The sequence below is a fragment of the Chionomys nivalis genome, chromosome 3 (genome assembly GCF_950005125.1).
Source record: "Chionomys nivalis chromosome 3, mChiNiv1.1, whole genome shotgun sequence".
In the NCBI taxonomy this organism is placed as follows: domain Eukaryota; kingdom Metazoa; phylum Chordata; class Mammalia; order Rodentia; family Cricetidae; genus Chionomys; species Chionomys nivalis.
This window is the reverse complement of record NC_080088.1, coordinates 16,572,793-16,593,675: the sequence shown is the minus strand read 5'-3', so window position 1 is coordinate 16,593,675 and position 20,883 is coordinate 16,572,793. Positions and strand designations below refer to the sequence as shown.

General features: G+C 32.7%; 1 protein-coding gene across 1 annotated transcript in view; it reads left to right on the top strand.

The window, feature by feature from the left end:
- Positions 1-19,853, top strand: part of Ncam2 (neural cell adhesion molecule 2) — a 403,308-nt gene extending 383,455 nt beyond the window's left edge. The window contains exons 16-18 of the mRNA XM_057765379.1: positions 9,384-9,588; positions 12,202-12,321; positions 18,425-19,853. Coding sequence (XP_057621362.1) covers positions 9,384-9,588; positions 12,202-12,321; positions 18,425-18,536 — 437 coding nt within the window. The 3' untranslated portion in view covers positions 18,537-19,853. The remainder of the gene's footprint in view (positions 1-9,383; positions 9,589-12,201; positions 12,322-18,424) is intronic.
- The last annotated feature ends 1,030 nt before the right edge of the window (positions 19,854-20,883 follow it).

Genomic DNA, 20,883 nt, shown 5'->3' with positions numbered 1-20,883 from the left:
TTAATTTTTTTCCTTTTTAGTAGTATTTGGTTATTTTCATATTGTTTTCTATTCATTATGTGACTTGATTGAAGTTCTCAAACAAAATAATAAAGTAGAAATAAAAGTGTCAGTTTCACTAAAACTAAGCATGAAAAATGTAATTATAGATCTGAGGTATACTGAATTTACTTCTCTACCTAACTTACCAGGGAAGTAATTGAAAAGTGTTCCAGAGGAAGATATATACTCATTTCAATCATTGTGTTGTAGACAATTTTTTTTTCAATTCACATTTTCAATGGATGATGTTGGGACCAATTGAGTCCTGGCCTTCAGCTGCTCTTCCCTGTCTAGACCCTTCTAATTGAAGTTACTAGAAGCTGTGCCTAGCCTAGAGGATCAGAGGATGGGATTTTCACCTGTTGGCCATTGACTGCAGTGTAGTTAAGCCTCCATGGTGCTATTAAAGGGGGCTTTTGTACCCGCGATTGAAGGTCCGTGTGTCAGTCTGTCTCTGCGTGTGTTTCCTCAACCTCCAATCCCTTGCCCGAAGCTCGCAAACTGGGTTCTAGCGCATAGAGTGCAGACGGGGGGCGCAGTGTGGGGCAGATAATAGATAATCTTTCAATGCATCTTCATTGGTGAAATATGCAATGATTTTTGGCCTCCTATTCAATGCAGTATAAAGCATCAACTGGGCAGTGAAACTGCAGTTGTTCAGATATTTGTTTCAGATTAATATGAATTAAAATAGAATAGATTTATCCATTCAGGTCAGGGTATGAGCAAGCTGAATTCTGAATGCTCCCAAAGTTATAAGAAAAAAACCCAGCATTTATAGAAATGTAGATAGTGTCACATTGTTCTAAGATTGATAGTATTAGTGATTTTTATATAAATTGGGTGATATTTGTAATTCTAAATTTCTCCTTTTCCTTTCTAAGATAGAACTTTCATTGTGACATGGAGATTGTTTAGTATACAGTTGGATTATGGAATACTATCTTAAACAACTCTATGTATACAAATATATTATGTCTAATCACTTAGTTTAATTCAGAAAGTCCTTTAAGTATAAGTAACAATAGCCAATAGTGGTGGTAAATACCTTTAATTCCAGGAATTGGGAGACAGAAGCCAATGAATTTCTATGAGTCTGAGACCACCTTGGTCTACAAACTGAGTTCCAGGATAGCCAGGGATATTTCATAGAGATTTCCGACTCAACAAACAAACAAACAAATAAAGAAAAACAAAAAAATCATTAGCAATTATTTTTCTACAAATGTATCTCGGCATCACTGAAAAAAAAATAAAAATTCTTAAAAATATGTAATCCAACCACCACACTATAAGGTATTACAGTACAACATAAAATTCTAAATTCAGCTTATACATATGAATGCACATTAGCTATTGATATGTTTCTGAAAAGATTCATGTTCTGTACTGACTTAGGGGGCACTTGAATATTTATGAAACCCCAGTGGACTGATAATTTTTTTCTCTCAATATACCTGCAAACGTGTCAACAGAATGCGATTATAAAATTTCTAAATATCTAGTTTAGATTAAATCTATTTGCAATAGGCTGTCTGTAGTGGTTTGATTAAGAATGACACCCATACAATCATAATATTTACCAATAATACCAATGAGTGTAACAGTTTGAAAGTATTGGAAGGATTAGGAGGTGTGGCTATGATGCAGGAGTGAGTTTCTAGGATAAACTTTCAGGTTCTAAATGCCCATGCCAGGGCAGTCTCTTCCTGGTGCCTACAGATCAGGATGTAGAACTGTCAGCTATCTCTCTAGCACCTTGTCTGCCTGAAATCTGCTGTGCTCCCCACTATTATAATAAGAGACTAAGCCTCTGAAACTGTGAGCAATTCTCCCAGTTAAGTGAATTTCCTTTGTCATGGTGTCTTTTCATGGCAAGATAATACAAACTAAGACGATGCCTGACCACAATTTAATATTATATAGTATTGTCATTAAGATTTTTACACAATGTGTTTATTTCATACTCACACTCTACACCACATTTCAGATCAAACTTCTCCTCTCTATGAACCCTCAACCTCATGTCCTACATGTTTATTTATTTATTTTTAAATACTCACGAGTTCTCTTTTTACTGCCCAGGATGTAGGGCCATCCACTGGAGCATGGCAGACAAGCCAGGAGTCACATCGTTAAATTAAACATATTATCTGTTCCTCGGAAGTAATCAACTGCCGGTATCTCCTCAGTTATAGGTGTAGAGTTCTCAAATCCTTTCACTTACATGCAAGAGTGTTAACTGACTTGATAGACTTGCACCGTTCATCATAGCTACTGTGATTTCATGATTGCATTGGACCTATCCTATCCAGACAACAATATTCCACACCAAATTTCCATAATTTCTGGCTGTACCAAATTTTTCATCACATATGTGATGCTCCCTGAGTCTTGTGTGTTCAGGGAGTGATGTAGATGTCCCATTTGTGTTTGAGTACTTCACTGGCATTTATTCTATGACCACTGATCACTTGTGAATTCACATGTTAATTAACTGCACACAGAAACTGTGTTCAAATTTAAGAGCCTATCAAATCTGCACATAGAGAGATATAAATTTAGAGGAATGTTTTATACAAAATATATTTAATATGAAAGGTGTACTAAATATACTCATGGGGATTCTAAGCTTCCCAGCCTTCATATAATTTTATATTCTTAATATATAATTAGAAAAAAATTAACTGACCACATATTGTAACATGTAAGAAGCAACACTTAGTAGTTTAACAAAAGTGTTCAACTATAACAATTAACAAATATACCAGCTTGCTTCTGTGATTTTAAAGTTATATACTTTCAAATCAGTAGTCTCTTAAGTATAATTATGAATAAAGGAAAGATGAAAAACTAAAAAAAAGTTTCTAATAGAAGTAATAAGGTCCATTCATATACAAAACAAGTATCACTGTATAAAAAGTTTAAGTGATTTATGAGTAGTATATCTGATTACTATATTTTATAATTTCAAGATAAAATATTCAAACTTTACTTTCCACTGTTATTCATTTAATTTATTCCTGTTATTGTCATAAAATAATCGTAATATATTGAACATATTCTAAACTTCCTCAGTGTTCTTCTAACCCTCTTTCCATACCCTCATAATTAAACCCCTTCCTTATCTCAGACAGTTTTACTCCCAGATTTTATTGTATACACATTCATGACATTATGGATTTACAAAGAATCCAGGGAACATGAATCGTGGAGCATGCTAGTTTGTCTTTCAGAGACTTTTATCCTTCTATATGGATTTAAAGGTGTTTGCTAGTTGTTTCTATGAAGAATGAATTTGAAATTTCATATGTGATTGTGTTGAGTTAATAGACCTGTTTTGGTGACACAGTCTGCCACGAATCGCGGCGCTGTCTAGACCCCAGTTCGCGAGCTTTGGGCAAGGGGCTGGAGACTGCGAACACAGACACAGAGACAGACCGACACGCAGACCTTTGAATACTGTAACCAAAAGCCCCTCTTTAGTAGCACCATGGAGGCTTAAATACACTGCAGTCAATGGCCAACAGGTGAAAATCCCATCCTCTGATCCTCCAAGCTAGGCACAGCTTCTAGTAACTTCAATTAGAAGGTTCTAGCAGGCAAGAGCAGCTGAAGGCCAGGACTCATTAGTCCCAACACAGTCACTTTCACGATATTATTTCTTCTAATTTATAGTATAAACAATTGTACCTTATTTTGTGTCTTTTTCAATTTCATTCTACAGTATTACAAAGTTTTCATTATTCAGGTCTTTCTTTTTTTTTTTTTTTGGTGCTTTATTTCCTTTTGTCAGAGTTTTTCTAAAATACCAATAAGAGAGTAAGGTTATATTTTGGTGTACAGTTTGAGGTGACTTAGTCCATATTACAGAAACATGGCAACAGTACACCACTTGGTGAGATTACATTTACAGAAAGGATGGAAAGAACAAGAGATGTAACTGGTTACCCCAAGCTAACCATTATCTTCTAATGTCTCCAAAATCATCCCCCAAAGTGCCTCCAGCTGTGTTCAAACATGAGACTTTAAACTTCAAACACCATTATACTCTTGGACTCCATAAACTATGGCCTTCTCTGGCTACTAAGTGCATTCAGTCCAACTTACAAAGCACTCAGAACCTACACCACCAATCCTCTAAATTAGAAAGTCAGAAGTGTCTTTTGAGACACAAAGAAGTCTTTAACTCTGAGTCCTTACATTGACACATAAGTTGAATGGTATTGACAAATAATGCCACAGAATAAACATCCCCTTAGCAAAAGTATAAATTAGAGAAATAACAAGAACTGATTCGACAAAAGCAAAAGCAACACCAAAATGAATCAGAAAAATTAAACCAAATTCTTTATCTCTATTTCTAGCATCTGAGTTTAGTGAAAAAACCATTTGGCAAACGACTTGGATTCCAGGTCTGCTGTTTGCATCTCAGATGTTCTCTCTTCGCTGCCTACACGTCTTGCAGTTTTTCTTAGTGGATGTCTCATAACTCTGGTATCTCTGAAATAGTGGGTACCTACTGAGACTTTGCTTCTGTGTGTCGTAACCTCTCAAAACCCTTGCTCACACTCTGATTGTACTATATCTTGCTTGAAAACAATGGTTCTCTGTTATTTTTATTCTTATATGTTTAAAAATCTTGGCTGTTTTTCAGCAATATTCATGTTTATTATACTTCTTCTGCCTGCTTATTCTCTGGTGATTCTAACATTCATGTCTGCTTATAGTGCAGTAGGACATCTCCTTTTTCTACGACCATGAATGATTTTCTTGTATCTCTTTATTGGTGCCCTGAAATTAGGCTTCTTCATTTCTGCAATGCTGCTTGGTCACAGCCATGCAATGTGGAACAGAAGTGATGAAACTCTCCTTGAAAGAAGTCTGTTGCTGCAGGCTATATGCCAGTCTCTGTTTCTTTAATACATCTCATCCCTAAGATTCTAATATGCAATTCTCATACAATTTAAATTTGAGTTAATTGAGCCTTTCTTTTATACAAATAACAATTAAGGAAGATACATTTGAATATGCTTTATGATATATATCTTTCTTTTTATTTTTACTTTTTATTGATTTTATTGAGCTATACATTTTTCTCTGCTCCCTGTTTCTCTTTTCCAGCATATACTTTCTAAAACTATTTCCAGAACAGTTAATACTTATGTGTATCCTTTATTGCATTGTATCCATATTTCAAATTTCTTTGTTACACAAGGCATTCTCAAACATTTGAGGTTCAATGATCGGTTTTTTTTTTTTTTTTTTTTTTTTTTTTTTTTTGATTTTTCGAGACAGGGTTTCTCTGTAGTTTTTGGTGCCTGTCCTGGAACTAGCTCTTGTAGACCAGGCTGGCCTCGAACTCACAGATATCCGCCTGCCTCTGCCTCCAAAGTGCTGGGATTAAAGGCATGCGTAATGATTGTATTTTTAAAAGAATATTAAAGCACCATCAATTAATTTAAAATTTTAATTCAGAATTGCTCAAAATCAACACTAAATTTACTTCTGTTGGACATAATAAAACCTTAGGCGTTCCTTATTTATTCTCCAATGGACAAAATTCCATTGAAATACAAGACATATGCACATCACATTTATATTTACAACCTCTTCTGCATAGAGCAGAGATATATGTGTATCTGTATATGTTGATAATGAAGCTATCAATTGATATTTAAAAGTGTGTTGTCCTACCTTGTTTAATCAGCACCATATACCAAGGAATTATAAAGACCCATCTCTGATGTGGGAACAAAGAGTATTGGGTGTGTAATAACACAATGACAACCTAAATTTTTTGAGTATCTGCCCTGTTTTCTGTACTTGTAACCTCCTTTTTTTAACAACACTGAGAATTTTTTAAAGAAATTAATAATGAATATCTAAAATAAAACTTAGAATTTGTTCACTATGTGATTATCAAGGCTTGCCAAGTCCTGAAAAAATTTTAATAAACTTAAGACAAAATAAATTTACACACAATAAATAGAGTAGAATTAAAGTTCTAAAATAAAAAGTCAAAAGTAAGGATACTCTGAATCTTTTAGGACAGTGTTTTTTAAAACTAATATACATATTTTCAATGATAATAAATTTAATGTCAAAATAATTCGCTTTCAGTCGTGCATGTCTTTTATAATAGGAATATATGACATGTATAAAACAAATTTGAATTTAATTCCCTTTTTCTGTTTTAGTGCTCTGACTTGTGATTTGTTTGAAGCAAGAACACAAATTTGTAATTAATTGAGGAAGATATTAACTTGGGTATCTAATTTCTAAACTTATTGGATCTGAGAAATGGAATACAGAAACTGCTCAGTGGTTCTTTCATTAGATTTGAGTAATAAACATAAGCCAATATAGCGACTTAATGCTCTATAATTAAACATTTTGATTGTATACATTTCTAACAAAAAATTGATTTTTACAGAAATAACGTGAAAGATCAATATAAAGAAGCTTTTGACAGAAATATATTATGTAATTTATATTCTTCAATTGACCCTACTAGCCATTAAATTGCTTTTATTCAATTAATGATAAAGAAAAATGCATCTTAAATATTTTCTATATCTTTATGTGGTGAAGTCTACTATGATGGTAGTATTTGTAACTGTTTGTAGAACACCTTGGGTTAAAGGCGTTTTTATTCTACAATATTTCATCAAAGATTTCCTTGGACCTCAATTTTCGTTCAAATAACGTAGAAATATAAAAACATTACTTTCCTATGTTATAAATTTTTCATGAAATTGTAACATGTCACAATAAGTATTATAAAAGTGAGTGCAAATATGAATTTCAAATACTTGAATTGATGACTTTGTGTTACATTCCAGTTTTCTAAACAATTAAATTTCACTGCTAACTTATACAAGAAAATTGTTCATGTCTTTGAAATCATGTTAGACTTCAAATCAGAATATTATAATAAATATGTGTATGTAAATGTAGGTCTGCAAATCCAAGTTATAAATAAAACGTTGTACCAAAGTAAATTGGTCTCAGGAAAATGAAGAGGTAGTCTTCATAATCACTGTTATACAATGTTATGTATGAAAAATTTAAGCATTTAAATGTATATGTTAGTTCTTAATAAAATGAAGAAAAATAGAAACTAAATATTTAAAATATAAACATTTTATTTATCATCTTGGTAGCAAAATTTATTTGCTTTTATATGAAAATAATTCAAATATTGTATATTTAATCTCATATTTAAAGTGTTTAATTTTATTTTTCTTGGAAATCAAAACTATTTTGACATCAGTTATTATTATAAATTATATAAAACATTTTACAAATAACATTTTTCTAAAGATAGAAATGGCTATCAATACACCTGTAAAACTCCCAAAATATTATACACAAAATATTCATTATTGCAAAGCTAATTAGGCTTCCTCGGTTATGTTGTAAAATTTGTTTTCTAAAGAGTAATCAGTATTTAATAAGAGATTCTGCCTGAGCAGGGCGGTGGTGGCGCACGCCTTTAATCCCAGTACTTGGGAGGCAGAGGCAGGCGGATCTCTGTTAGTTCGAGGCCAGCCTGGTCTACAAGAGCTAGTTCCAGGACAGGAACCAAAAGCTATGGAGAAATGCTGTCTCGAAAAATCCAAAAAAAAAAAAAAAAAAAAAAAAGAGAGAGAGAGAGATTCTGCCTGCCCATTGCTTGAGATGAACAGAGACTCCTTTGCAGCTTAGCTTCATGTTTAACCACTGGCAATGTGGTTTAACAATTTGTTTAAAGAATAATATGGAAGCAATGAGAATAAAAGCTGAGGAATCGTAAGTTCATTATCAGACACAGCATCCTCCCACATGCCTTTCTGCTGCTGTCTAGTGTGTGTTTGCATGACTGTGCTTATTTAAATAGAGAGGCATCCTAGGATTGGAAAAAGGAGATAGAGGTTTATAATTATGTAGTACAACTGTGCTTTGAACATGGATTTTCTGTCTTCTGATGCTTTGGATTGTAGGACAAAGCAGTGATTTATCGTTAGAACAGGCATATGTGAGATTTGTCTTTCAGCAGGCATAGTAACACTGATCTGTAGAATTTATTGTCATGTGCTTCGTTTAGCTATGAGAGGAATTCAAATGAAGTATAAAGTCTCCCCTCATTTGTAATTTTTTTTCAACACAATTTTTGAAAATTTGGTTTCTGGATCATGTACAGCAAGCAATCCATGGAACTTACATAGGATTTTAAAGATAAATCTTTAGTATTATGCATAATCTATGCATCTATGTATGTAGGATAAAAGAATATATATCTTTTATTTTTGGTTCCTTAATAATTATGAAAGGACCATTTAATTTTTATTTTTGATAATAAATATATTTTATCATTAAAGAGTTGTACAATTTAAGAGTGTCCTACAACTCTTAGAATATATTGTTATTCATAGTGACAAGTGTATGGAGCCATTACATCACCTCCTTTTCCTCTAGATAATACAATATTTAATTTATTCTCTATAGTACTTATTTTCCTACTTACACTATTAGGACTGTGCAATCTTGTTATACTCAACTACAGACATAGGACTCTCAATATTTCTACTTTTTTGTCGCTTCCTCATCCCATTCCCCTCTTCACAGACAGTCTGCCTACCACTCGGTACTACCCATAAGCAAATATCAAGGAAAATTGGTTCATCTAAGAAATGTACCTACCGAATGTATTTGGTTATAATGTACCCTATTAATATAACAACTAATAAAGTATCTTAAATATCATACCTGTATAATGCTTTTAATCTGTTAAAATATTACCTGCAAAACGAAAGCAACCACTTGTTTTTTTAGAAATGATTTCAAAATTATCCTTTGCAGACATTTAAGAATCTGTCATCTCTGTCAAAGCCAAGTCCTTGGAGCAATCCAATTTAAGTTTTAGTTCGAATGCCAAAATATCATCATACTAAACACTTGTATAACCCTTCTTTAATAAAAGTCATATAGTTTTTTAACAGTATGATTACCTATGAAAAATACTTTGGTCAAGCATGGTTTGTGATATGATAAAATTCATTACTTCCCTAAAATGAATTGAAGACTACGTTGAATAGAAGTTATTTATCTTCTTTTTAAAGATAATTTGAAAAATATTTAACTTTTTAACATTATTTCTTATAATCAGTAATAAAATATGATTATTAGACAGACAAGAGGTCCCAATAATCTAGTTATTGACACCTGTGAGTCCCTACTATTTTCTTCATCAATATTTGAGTACATTAGAGTCTTATTAGAAGTTACTTTAAGAATAGTTGTTCATATTGTGTATTTTGGTGGTTTATGAGGCTTGTTTTTTTTTTTTCTTTTTTAAGACACACTTTTTAATGGTCTTGGGCTAGGAGCCATTATTGGCCTTGGAGTCGCTGCCCTCTTGCTAATCCTTGTGATAACAGATGTCAGCTGCTTCTTCATTCGACAATGTGGGTTACTAATGTGCATTACTAGGAGAATGTGTGGGAAGAAAAGTGGCTCCAGTGGAAAAAGTAAAGAACTTGAAGAAGGAAAGGCGGCATACCTGTGAGTATACCAGTACTCTCTCCCATGAGTGAAGCACAGGTTCATCTTGTGTGCTTTGTTGGAGCTTTTTTCTAAGCCACATCAGGTGTTTAACTAGAATACAGTGCAACTATTCTCTGGGCAGGCTTTCAATCTGTATAATATATGTACATACAAATATACACAGAGAATATTCTATCTGATGCGTTCTCACAAATATGAATAAATCTTTGGCAAATTCTTTCGAAGGAGCAAGACTATGAAATCTTCTACAAAAATTTGACCTATGCTCTTTCCAAGTCAAGGCTATACTACATTCCAACCCAGGCAACTGCTAGTAATTGAATTTTCCACAACTAGCTTTTTTTTCTGATTTAAAACTTCATGTGGAGGGGTGCTTCAGTATGTAGTGTCTTGGTACATCTTTCACTCACTATAATTTTTAGGAGTTATTATTGAATGCTTACATTGGGGCTTGGTCATTTCAGGATATTTTAAATAAGTATTTTTAAATTTATTCTTTGACAGTTTTGTACTTATATAAAATTACTCTCTCACTCCACTACTTCTTAAGCTTGATTTTCTTCTGGGAATTATTCAGAAAATGTTTCCTTCTTATTATCTAATATTATCTATTCTTTTTCCCACTTGTAGCCTTGTAAGAGCCAGATATAAAATTTAGTGTGCCTCATAGTAGGATTTTATTCTCTTAAAACATTATTTTAAAATTTATTACTTGTTCAGTATCATTTTGAAAATAAACTACTATGTACTGTTTTACTATGTATATAATAGCATATGATTAGATGTATATAGAATCATATGCATATTCTCCTAGTTACTTAGAGCATGGAACCCAGAGGAAAGAACTGAAGCTGACACCATGGATGAATGCTGTTTGTAGACTTTCTCTTTTTGATATTTTCAGCTTCCTTTCTTATGTTTCCCAGGCTAGTCCCTCACTTAACACTGTTCATAGTAATGGTCCTTTCCATATCTATTGTTAATTAATAAAACTTTTTATAGAAATACCTACTGGACAGTATGTACTTTGCATTTTCTCAATCGGGGTTCAAAATGCCACAGAGCAAGAACATTTTCTACATTTTATTTCTGCTATTTTATAATTCATATCTATTGTATATAATCTTTAATTTTCTCATGATTACCTAAATTCATTTGAATGTCAAATATTGCCATTCAAAAATATACACATTTACATTTAATCTATTAAAATTCTTTAATTTCCTATATTTGATTCTATTTTGGAAGTTTTGATCTATAAAAATTCATTAAGTTAGCTTTCTATAATCCTCACAAAAGTGTTATGTTCCTTATTTTAAATTAAACTTCTAATGGACTTGATGTTGAGATCCAGATTCTTTTCAGTAATTTCACTTTTCACCTATGTTTACACAAGTATTGATAAATGAAATTGATATGTGTTCCTTACAAATCATAATATCTTTTAACCGTATCTGCTAGACACATAGGAATGGATCCATTTTTGTGTTTACTATTGTGCTACATTTTCATGTTATCATTAAACCAATACAGCAATATTACATTTAATAATTACTAATACATACACAAGGTTTTGTCATTAACTGAAGTTTTTCTTACCTTGCTAATCTTAGAGTTTGCTTTGTTATGGCTGTCTCTTTAATTTCAGATTATCATTTTATATATCCTCCACAAGTACACCCAACAGACACATGCCCACACATCTATACATACACATTTATAAAACACACACATCTCACAAAACATGTCATAAATAAAAAAATTATTTAAAAAAAGTTTAATTTCTTCCAAATATCTTTAGTTTGAGATTGAAACAAAAGGCAATAGGTAGAAGTTAGTTTCAATTGAAAGTTTATGTGACATATTAATAACAGTGGAATTAATTTAGTGTACAATTTCTCTTTCTTTCATCATAGTTTACATCTTAGTAATTGTCTGTTGTTCTTTGGTAAACTCTATCAATAAGAGTGTTGTTAGTTTTGCTGTTGCTGTGTATAATTTTTATATATAGAGAGAGACCTGTGGTAAATATTATTGATGAAATAAACTTACAATTTTGGGAAGGCATGTATATTTTATTTCCAAGATAATTTAACTGAATATTTCTAGTGATTGCCTCCAATGCTACTATACATCTCTTAATTGTTTTAAAATGTTCCACTTTCTTTCCTAATTAGGCAAGAAAATATTTATAAACTGCTGTTAATAAATTATTTTAATTTTTAAAACATAGATTTTAAAATGCAAACTACTTTTTCAAAATAATGTTCTTTCTTTTATCTTTATGAAATATAGCCTTGCTCTATAGTCAAAGCTGGCCTCAAATTTACAATATTCTTAATTGATTTCTGGACACTAGACTTACAAATGTTTACTACCTTTCCTAACAGGAAGCAACAGTAACAAAGATACAACGGTAATGATAAAAAGAGACTGCATTAATTATTTCCAGTTACATAGTAAAATATCATGGAAGTATGAATTCAAAAGAAAATATACTATGTTTGGCTAGTTTAAAAGTGTCCTGTGTGTGTGTGTGTGTGTGTGTGTGGTGTAACAAATGAGCAATTGACACATTGAAGAATTAAATATCTTAATATTTCTTTTTAGGAAAGATGGGTCAAAAGAACCAATAGTGGAAATGAGAACAGAGGATGAAAGAATCACTAATCATGAAGATGGCAGTCCAGTGAATGAGCCAAACGAAACCACACCATTAACAGAACCTGAGTATGTAGCTCCAAATGCTTATATTTGCAGACAAGTAACAGTAAAGTATAAAGTATTTTAATTATTTATAGCATTAAATTAAAATATCATTATTAATAAAATTATTTTGTATTATAAATCATATATCATTTTGCTATGGAAGTTCATTTTATTGAGATATTTCACTTGAAAATTCTCTATCAATATCATAAAATTTAAGCCTTAAAGTATACATTTACATTCTCATGAAAATATTAACAATAAAAATGATGTGTTTCAGAATTGGATTATATAACACTAATTGATAATTTGTGGAAAAATCATATTTTAAATTGACTTCTTTTTTTTTTTTTTTTTTGGTTTTTCGAGACAGGGTTTCTCTGTGGCTTTGGAGCCTGTCCTGGAACTAGCTCTTGTAGACCAGGCTGGTCTCGAACTCACAGAGATCCGCCTGCCTCTGCCTCCCAAGTGCTGGGATTAAAGGCGTGCGCCACCACCGCCCGGCAATATTTTTGTAATATTTATTTATTTATTCTGTCTGTATGTCTGCAGTCCAGAAGAGGGCACCAGACCTCATTACAGATGGTTGTGAGCCACCATGTGGTTGCTGGGAATTGAACTCAGGACCTTTGGAAGGGCAGGCAATGCTCTTAACCACTGAGCCATCTCTCCAGCTCAGCGGGGGGGGGGGGGGGGGGGGAGGACGACACGCGAGCGGTCAGCCGGGTGGCAGAGCGTGGCTAGCGACCACACGGGTGCGCCCAACAAAATTCTTATTTCACATACTCTCACTAAACTTGTTTTACTGTCACTAAACTTGTTCTTTGGTAATTTCATAAACACACCTCATGCATTCCAATCCCTCCTTTCTCTACTCTCTCTCATCTTATCACAAATTGTCAATCTCTCTCCTCTGGACAACTCCTTTTCTCACATCTGGCACTGTTTTGTTTCATGATTTACAGAGTATTTAACATGTGCCTTCTGTGACCAAGAGTTTATCTACCCTTTGGAGTTTGATAGACTCATCAATGAGTTTACAACAGAATGGAGTGATTATTCCTGTCCCATAATCCCTTAGTAGTCAGTTGTTCAGCAAGAGAATATATGGCCTTGTAAATCGTGCCTTTAATCCATGAAAAGCTATTGATATGTTAAGACTGTACTAGTCAAGGTTCGACAGCTATCCCTTCATTTGGATCATGTTACAAATGAAAATAATTTCGAGAAGAAAACAATTCATGAAAATTCTCTCTATCGGACTCATTCATTTGATCCATCTTCTGTATGTTCAATGGTTATTTGAGTGTTTGGTTTTAATGTCCTCCTTAGTTATTAGTTCTCAACTATTACTTATTGAAAGCATCTGAGTAGCTCTGAGACACTGCATTAACTACTATACATGTAAACAATGATATGACTGAATGAAGCATTCTTCAAAGTATAAAAGCATGAATATTAAGTATGGAAACTTTTCAACTTAGTCAAGCAACAGTAATAAGATCAAATCTGGTACCTAACACCTTCTCAATCATTATTTTTAAGCAGTTTATAATATCAGGAATGGATACCCTTTTTGTGGAACAGGTCTCCAATACAATAAGGGGGTATTTGGTTTACTCAGTCATGCTGCCTTGACTAGCAGTGTTGTTAGTTAGTATTATTGTTCTTAGAATTCACTGCCAAGCAAGTACCAAAGGGTACCTTAGTCTTTCTCTCTTTTACTCTTTTTCTGAACTGACAATCCACCCTTCTCATCAATTACTTCACTGCTCCCTGAATTAAATTGATTACTTTTAGCATAATTGCTTGGACTTTCATGACAAAATGTTTATTCTCCTTATTTATAATATAACATAAATTGCAAGAGAACTCAGAAGAACTAAAGTATCAACATTAATTTTCCCATATAACATGTAGACTAAGTTCAGCTAAAATCATATTTGTGAACATTTAGAGCATTGTTATGTCAAAGAAGGAAGTATTAGTTCCCAAGGTAGCATGCATAAGATGGAATACTGAACTAGTGAATGTTGTAATACAAATAAAGGGAATTTTCATTCAATATTGTCTAACTAAAATTTAATAAAGCTATCTCAATTTCATTGAAAAAACAAGGAAAATGTAGATACAGTTCAGTGTTTACTATCAATTTTTTCTCTTATAGAGGACATATGTTCAGTTCCCAGATAGTATCCACATGATGCCTCACAGCCATCTGCAACTCCAGTTTCAGGAAATCTTACACATTCTTCTGGACTCTGGAAATACCAGGGACACATATAGTGCACATATGTACATGCAAACAAACACTCATATACATAATACATCTTTTAAAAAGCAGGTATTGTTTCATTGTAAGAAACAACTCTCAAAACATATACTCATTAGTATTATAAAATATAAATATGAATAATACTAAAATGCCCAAATATATATAATTATAAAATATAAGGATTAACTTTGCAAATAATAGTAATTTCCTTTAATTTCAAAATAATATTGGTATTGGTGACTCAAATAATTTTTTTAACTGTAATTGCATGCCACCCACTTATTTTTTATTATATTTATTATTATTGATCAAATGTATTCTATTTTAAATCTCGAATGCAGTTTCTTTCTCCTTCTATCCTCCCTTTCCCTTTCCACTCCTGCACAATGACTCCCATCCACTCTTACTCTGCTTATGTTCAGTAAGGGGCAGGCTTCCCATGAGTATCAACAAAGCATGGTATATCAAGTTGCTATAAGCCTTAGCTCCTCCCATTGTTTTAAGATTGAGAAAGGCAATGAAGTATGAGGAACTGGTTCATAAAAGTCAGTCAACTTGTTAGTGGCAGCCCCTACTCCCACTGCTAGAAGTCCCACAAGCAGCCCAAGCTACACAACTGTGACACATATATAAAGAGTTCAGGTCAGTCTCATGTGATAATTATTAAAGATGATAAACCAAGTAGTGGTCACAAGTCAGGATTTAGGTTTTTAATAATTCGAAAATATTAATTATTTTATTGTATTTATTTATTTTGGAGGTAGTTTGTGACAGTGTTTTTCAGTGTAGCCTTAACTATCCTGGAACTTACTCTGTATACTGGACTGGCCTCAAACTCATAGAGACCTTCATGCCTTTGTTTCTCAAGTGCAAGAATTAAAGGATGACTACCACCATCTGGTAATTTATTTTAATTTAAACTTAAATTATGAAATCAAATTTATCCACTGTTGTCAGAGGTTTCTGTCCTGCCTACTCCCTCAATAAACACACAGAAATTATATTATTTGCAGTATTGTTTGACCAATAGCTTAAGTGTATTTTTAGCTAGCTCTTATATCTTAAATTAACCTATTTGATAAATCTGTGTATTGCCATGTGACTGTGGTTTACAAGAAAGGTTCAGGCGTGTCTGTCTCCTGCAGGCAGATGCATGGCTTCTCTTTGACTCAACCTATTCTCTTTATGTATCTCTTCCGTCCTGGCTATATTCTGTTAAGCCATTGGCCAAAAGCAGCTTCTTTATTAACCAAAAAAGCAACACATATACAGAAGGACTTCCCACACTATTTCCCCTATTCTGTTTAAATAAAAAGGAAGGTTTTAACTTTACCATAGTAAAACTACATATAACAAAACAGTTATCAAGCAAGAAATATAGTTACTATATATATATACTTTATCTTTTATCATAAAAAGGAAACTATAATTATAATTATCTATTCTTCATCTACATCAAAGACCACAGAAGGATATAATATTGCCTAAGTAAAAGGAGTGTGTTTCAGCAACTTCTAAAACTTTAGAATTTACAGAGACAACTTGCTACCTGAACAGTCACCTAAAGTTCTTCTGTAACATTTTTCTAGGAATCCATCTTCAGCCTACAGGCTCATAGTATCTGGCAAACTTTTCTATAGACCAGGAAATTTTAAAGACAGCTCTGCATATATTGGCAGTTTGTTAGTCACTTTTTTCTGTGTCCTGCAAAATGTCTTTCAGACTCTTTCATGAAGCAGGAACCCTGAAGGACTGTCCCACATTCTTTAGGAAGCTTCAGTGGTCATTTTACTGTGGGTCCTGCAACTCCAGTCAAAAAGTTCAAGCATGAGCAGTTTCTTGCCCAAATGGCTAAAAACTATGGAGGGAGCCTCTTTGATGCCCATCATCAAAGAGTGGTGTTGCCAGTACCAGATGTGTCTCATTGTCATAGAAAGTCTTATGCTCTTACAACATTTTAAATGCCATATTCCGAAGATCATTGAAAGATTTATAGAATATCTGTCTAAATCAAATATATTTCTATATATCTAGAAAACCTAACTGACATAGCTACAAACTTGACTATTATAGATGATTATCTATTAACCTGTATTTCTTAATTATACATACCTTTTTAAATGAGCTGCACAAACACAATACCTTAATTAAGAGCAGAAATATACATATAACAAAATTGGCCTTAAATTTGCATCAATAAACCAAAATCTATGTTAATACAAAGTATCCATCTCTATAGAATATCACCATTTAAATGTAAACAAGCATTTATAGACAGAATTTGGGAATTTGAGCATAATTCTCTCCAAACTGCTTCCTTCTTTTTTGTTGGGTGAAGTAATTGAGAATTCACGAACACCTTTTGAGAGGTTTTGGTCCATCAAACACATTAGTTTGGTAGGAATTCACAGGTTCTGATTTTCTGTGGAAACAAAATTAGAACCTCTTTTCCAAAGCAATGTATCCTTAGACCCAAATTTCAACACCAAGATACCTTTAAAATATTTTGGCTTAGCTTAGCAGCCCATACAATGAAATGTCTCACTGTACTTAGTTCCTTCACAGTCAAAAATTCAAGAAAAACAAAGTAATATGAATAATCCAAATTCACCATGTAATTTCCATCTTTGCATAGCTTATTTTTTTAGTCCTTCTAATTTATGACTGTTTGTACTTTATCTCTTTAAAGACTTTGTTTTATTTTTATAACCATTTACTTCCCTTAAAACTGTCTATATGTATTTCCTTCTCTCTCCCAAGCCTACTTTTATCCAACATTGTGACCAATTTAGAGGTCTTTTTTAAAAATCTGAATCTGTCTTTATTGTATATCCTTTTCTGACTGGGACATTTCTTAAAATGCAAAGCAGTGTGGCTAGCACTAAGGCTGTTTTGCCTTTTGGCTCTGTCCAGTCCTACATGTCAGAGGTCTGTTCCCTGCCTCTGAGACAGCCAGCTGGGATCCACACTTACCACATCAACTCTAGTAATTAGTAGGCTGATGCTTCCACCAAGTAACTTGCAGTATACTCCTCACAAGCACCATTCAAGTGCTCAGCCTTTGGAAAGAGCCAGACTTCATGCTGGTAGCATGCCCAGGAAGCTGCCATTTTGAAACCACACAGTTTCTTTTTTCTTTCTGCCACCTCTGAATCAGAAAAACCTCTCTTGAGGGATTTCTCAGTGTTGCCTTAGCTGTCCTAGAACCCACACTGTAGACTAGGCTGGCCTCAAACTCAAAAGAGATTTTCATGCCTCTGCCTCTTGAGTGAAAGGATTTAAGGATGACTACCATCATCTGGCAATTTATTTTTAATTTAATCTTAAATTATAAAATCAAAGGTGTCCACAATGAACAATTATGTTCACCTATATTTACAAATAGTTTTTTTTAAATATTCTGTGTATCACCTTACATTCTTATGATGGTAATGGCAAATGCAAACTATTTTATTACACTCTAGTTTATTTTGTAATAAATTCTTTCAAAACTTAAAAGAAATGTGCCTGCAAATATTCATATAGGGAACATTATAGTGATTGAGTAGGCTGAATTTCAAAATAAATTTGAAGATATATATACACATATGCATGTAACATATGGAAATAAAGAGGCTAAGGATTTAAAGGATAACAATTGAAAATATATTAGAATGCTAGCAGGAAGGACTAGGAAGGAAAAATATTATAATTTCAAAGAAGAAAAAGCTATTTAAATAAACTTATCTTTTTCTCTTTAAAATATAGCATGTTTCATTTGCTAAATGAAATTCAATAATTTAAATGGTTAGAAACACGTTTTAAATTATCTCTAGAAATTTAGTTTGTAATCTCTCTGTTCATTTCCAGAAAATTGCCTTTAAAAGAAGACAATGGAAAAGAAGTCCTAAATGCAGAAACTATAGAAATTAAAGTCTCTAATGACATCATCCAGTCTAAAGAAGATGACAGCAAAGCATGACCACAAGTTTCAGCACCTTGGTTAGCACCACAAAGAGCAATTGGATTGCCGTGACACTTTGACCAAAACTATTCCATTGACCTTAATTTCTTGGAAAACGTCTAGCTTGGAATAGCTTGTACACATATACATATGATCAATTCCTCCTGTCACAGTTCACTTCCTTCTGTTATTGCTGTTGTGGTTGTTGGTTTTGTTTGTTAAGTATTTCAGTATAAAGTCTTGATTGGCACCAGTTTTGGGTATCAGTTTGATTCTATGACTGAAGTATTAGAATTTATTATATGGCTAAAGGGCTTTTCTTTTTCAAATTTTGTTTCATGTAGCACCAACAGATGTATTTCAGCTCTCAAAAATATTAGGTTGTGATAGAAGGCAGAGCAAAATTATTCTGAGATAAATGTGTACAAAAGCCCTGCATGTTTATGAATCTTATCTTGGGCAAACACACTATTAAAATGGCTTTCATATTAAGATGAAGGCACATAACAAAGGTTATACTTTTTATCAAGAAAATTTCAGGGAACCCAGGCTGGAAGGAGCCAGTCAGTTATCTTTTGCAGATATTAGAAAGTGAAAAAATGTTAGAGAACTCGTTTCATTCAACTTATGACCACATTGCATTTTTGACATTGATCTTGGATACAGTGATACCAGGTCTAAACTGTTACACATCAGAAAGAAGATTAGTTGTGTGTAAAATTAGATTAGAAAAACTCCCTAAATCTCTTTTTATGTATACCATATTCACTCACAGTGGATTACACAAAACGTAAATGTATTACAAGTAAAAATGGTATTGATTTCTGCCCTCAGCTTCAAATAAAGTGAATTTAAATGGGAAAATATCAATATGCTTTCTTGATATATTTATAAATACATGATTATTTTTATTTATATATAATTTATCAAAAATAAAGTTGTTTTTAAGTACTTCGAGTCATATTAGATATGTTTTGGTATATAGATTTAGGTGGTCAGTATTATTATTATGTGTCCTTCTTTAAATGAAAGTGGCTAATGACATTGAAAGTATATATTAGAGTGAATTAATTAAACATTCAAATGTTCCAAGAGGATTCAAGAACTGAAATGCTACTATTGACTTATTTTCAAATAGTACATTTTAAAATCCATTTTACACCAATTTTAAGGTATTTAATAAACAGCTACAGTTAAAACAATCATTTAACTATTCTATATAGACTTTCTAATATTATTTCTTAAGGACTACACTTACAAGCTATGCAAAATCCCTGAGGTCAAAGTCTGAACTATGATTTAACGTATGTAAAAGGAAAAAAAAAGATTTGTAGCTATCAATATACATAGGTGGGGAGCAGGGTTAAATGATTTCTTAAGTCAGAGTTCCTAAAGCTACTGTAGTCTCCCTCTTCCTCACAGACTTTGGTGTTCTGGTACCAAGTGAATAGCTCCAATATTGGTGCATTTGAGACCACATTCTCATAGTTCATTGGATGAATATTTTTAACACTGAAGATGGCCCTGCTCTTATACTATGAGGTAATTTCTTGAAAATTAGATACAACATTAGTGCCACTCTGGAATGCTTCTCTTGGTAAAGTGCTTAAACTTGCCATCCAAGGAGAGATAAATGTTTTACTGTATCTTTTACCTCACCTGCTGACTGTCAGCTAGACCAACTGTGCCCAACTGCATGGAAAGACGCTTTAATCTTTACAATGCTTTGTGGGAAATTCTGGGTTATTGCAGGGGTCTCTCCTTGATGCCCATCCTGGCATATTCTGAAGAGAGAGAGAGAAAGACAGAGAGGGAAAAAACCCAAAACAGAAATCTGTGCCTAATTAAGAATCTGAACGGTGTCTATCTAAAATAAGCCAACAAACCAGTTTAGCCCTTTTCAAACTTGCTTACCAAACATTTTCTCGATTGATTTGTCTAGGATGTTTAGCTTATGTTTGCCAGGTCATTTTAGTTTCATTTTTTAAGGTGTACTTCTTTCTGCTTGTTTTACTTTGTACCAAATGTATTAAAATTAGTCAAAATACTTGAATTTATTTGTTTGTGTAAGTAAACAGGCTTAGTAGTGGTGTCTATGAAGCAATAGCCATGAACACTGATTTTTTCAATAGAATGACATGGTTTTAAATTAATGATATAAAATAATTTGTATGACTGGTAAAGCAATTTAGCATGTTTCGAATTGTCATATTTGTGCTATAACACAAGAACAGAGAAATAAGAAGAGCAAAATATTTTGTGTGTTTTCTCAATTTGAAGCTTTAATTTCATCATGTCTTCAGTTTTTCTATGTAAAAAAAACTGAATTAAATTTATACACATAGTCTTAAATCTTTTGTCATCA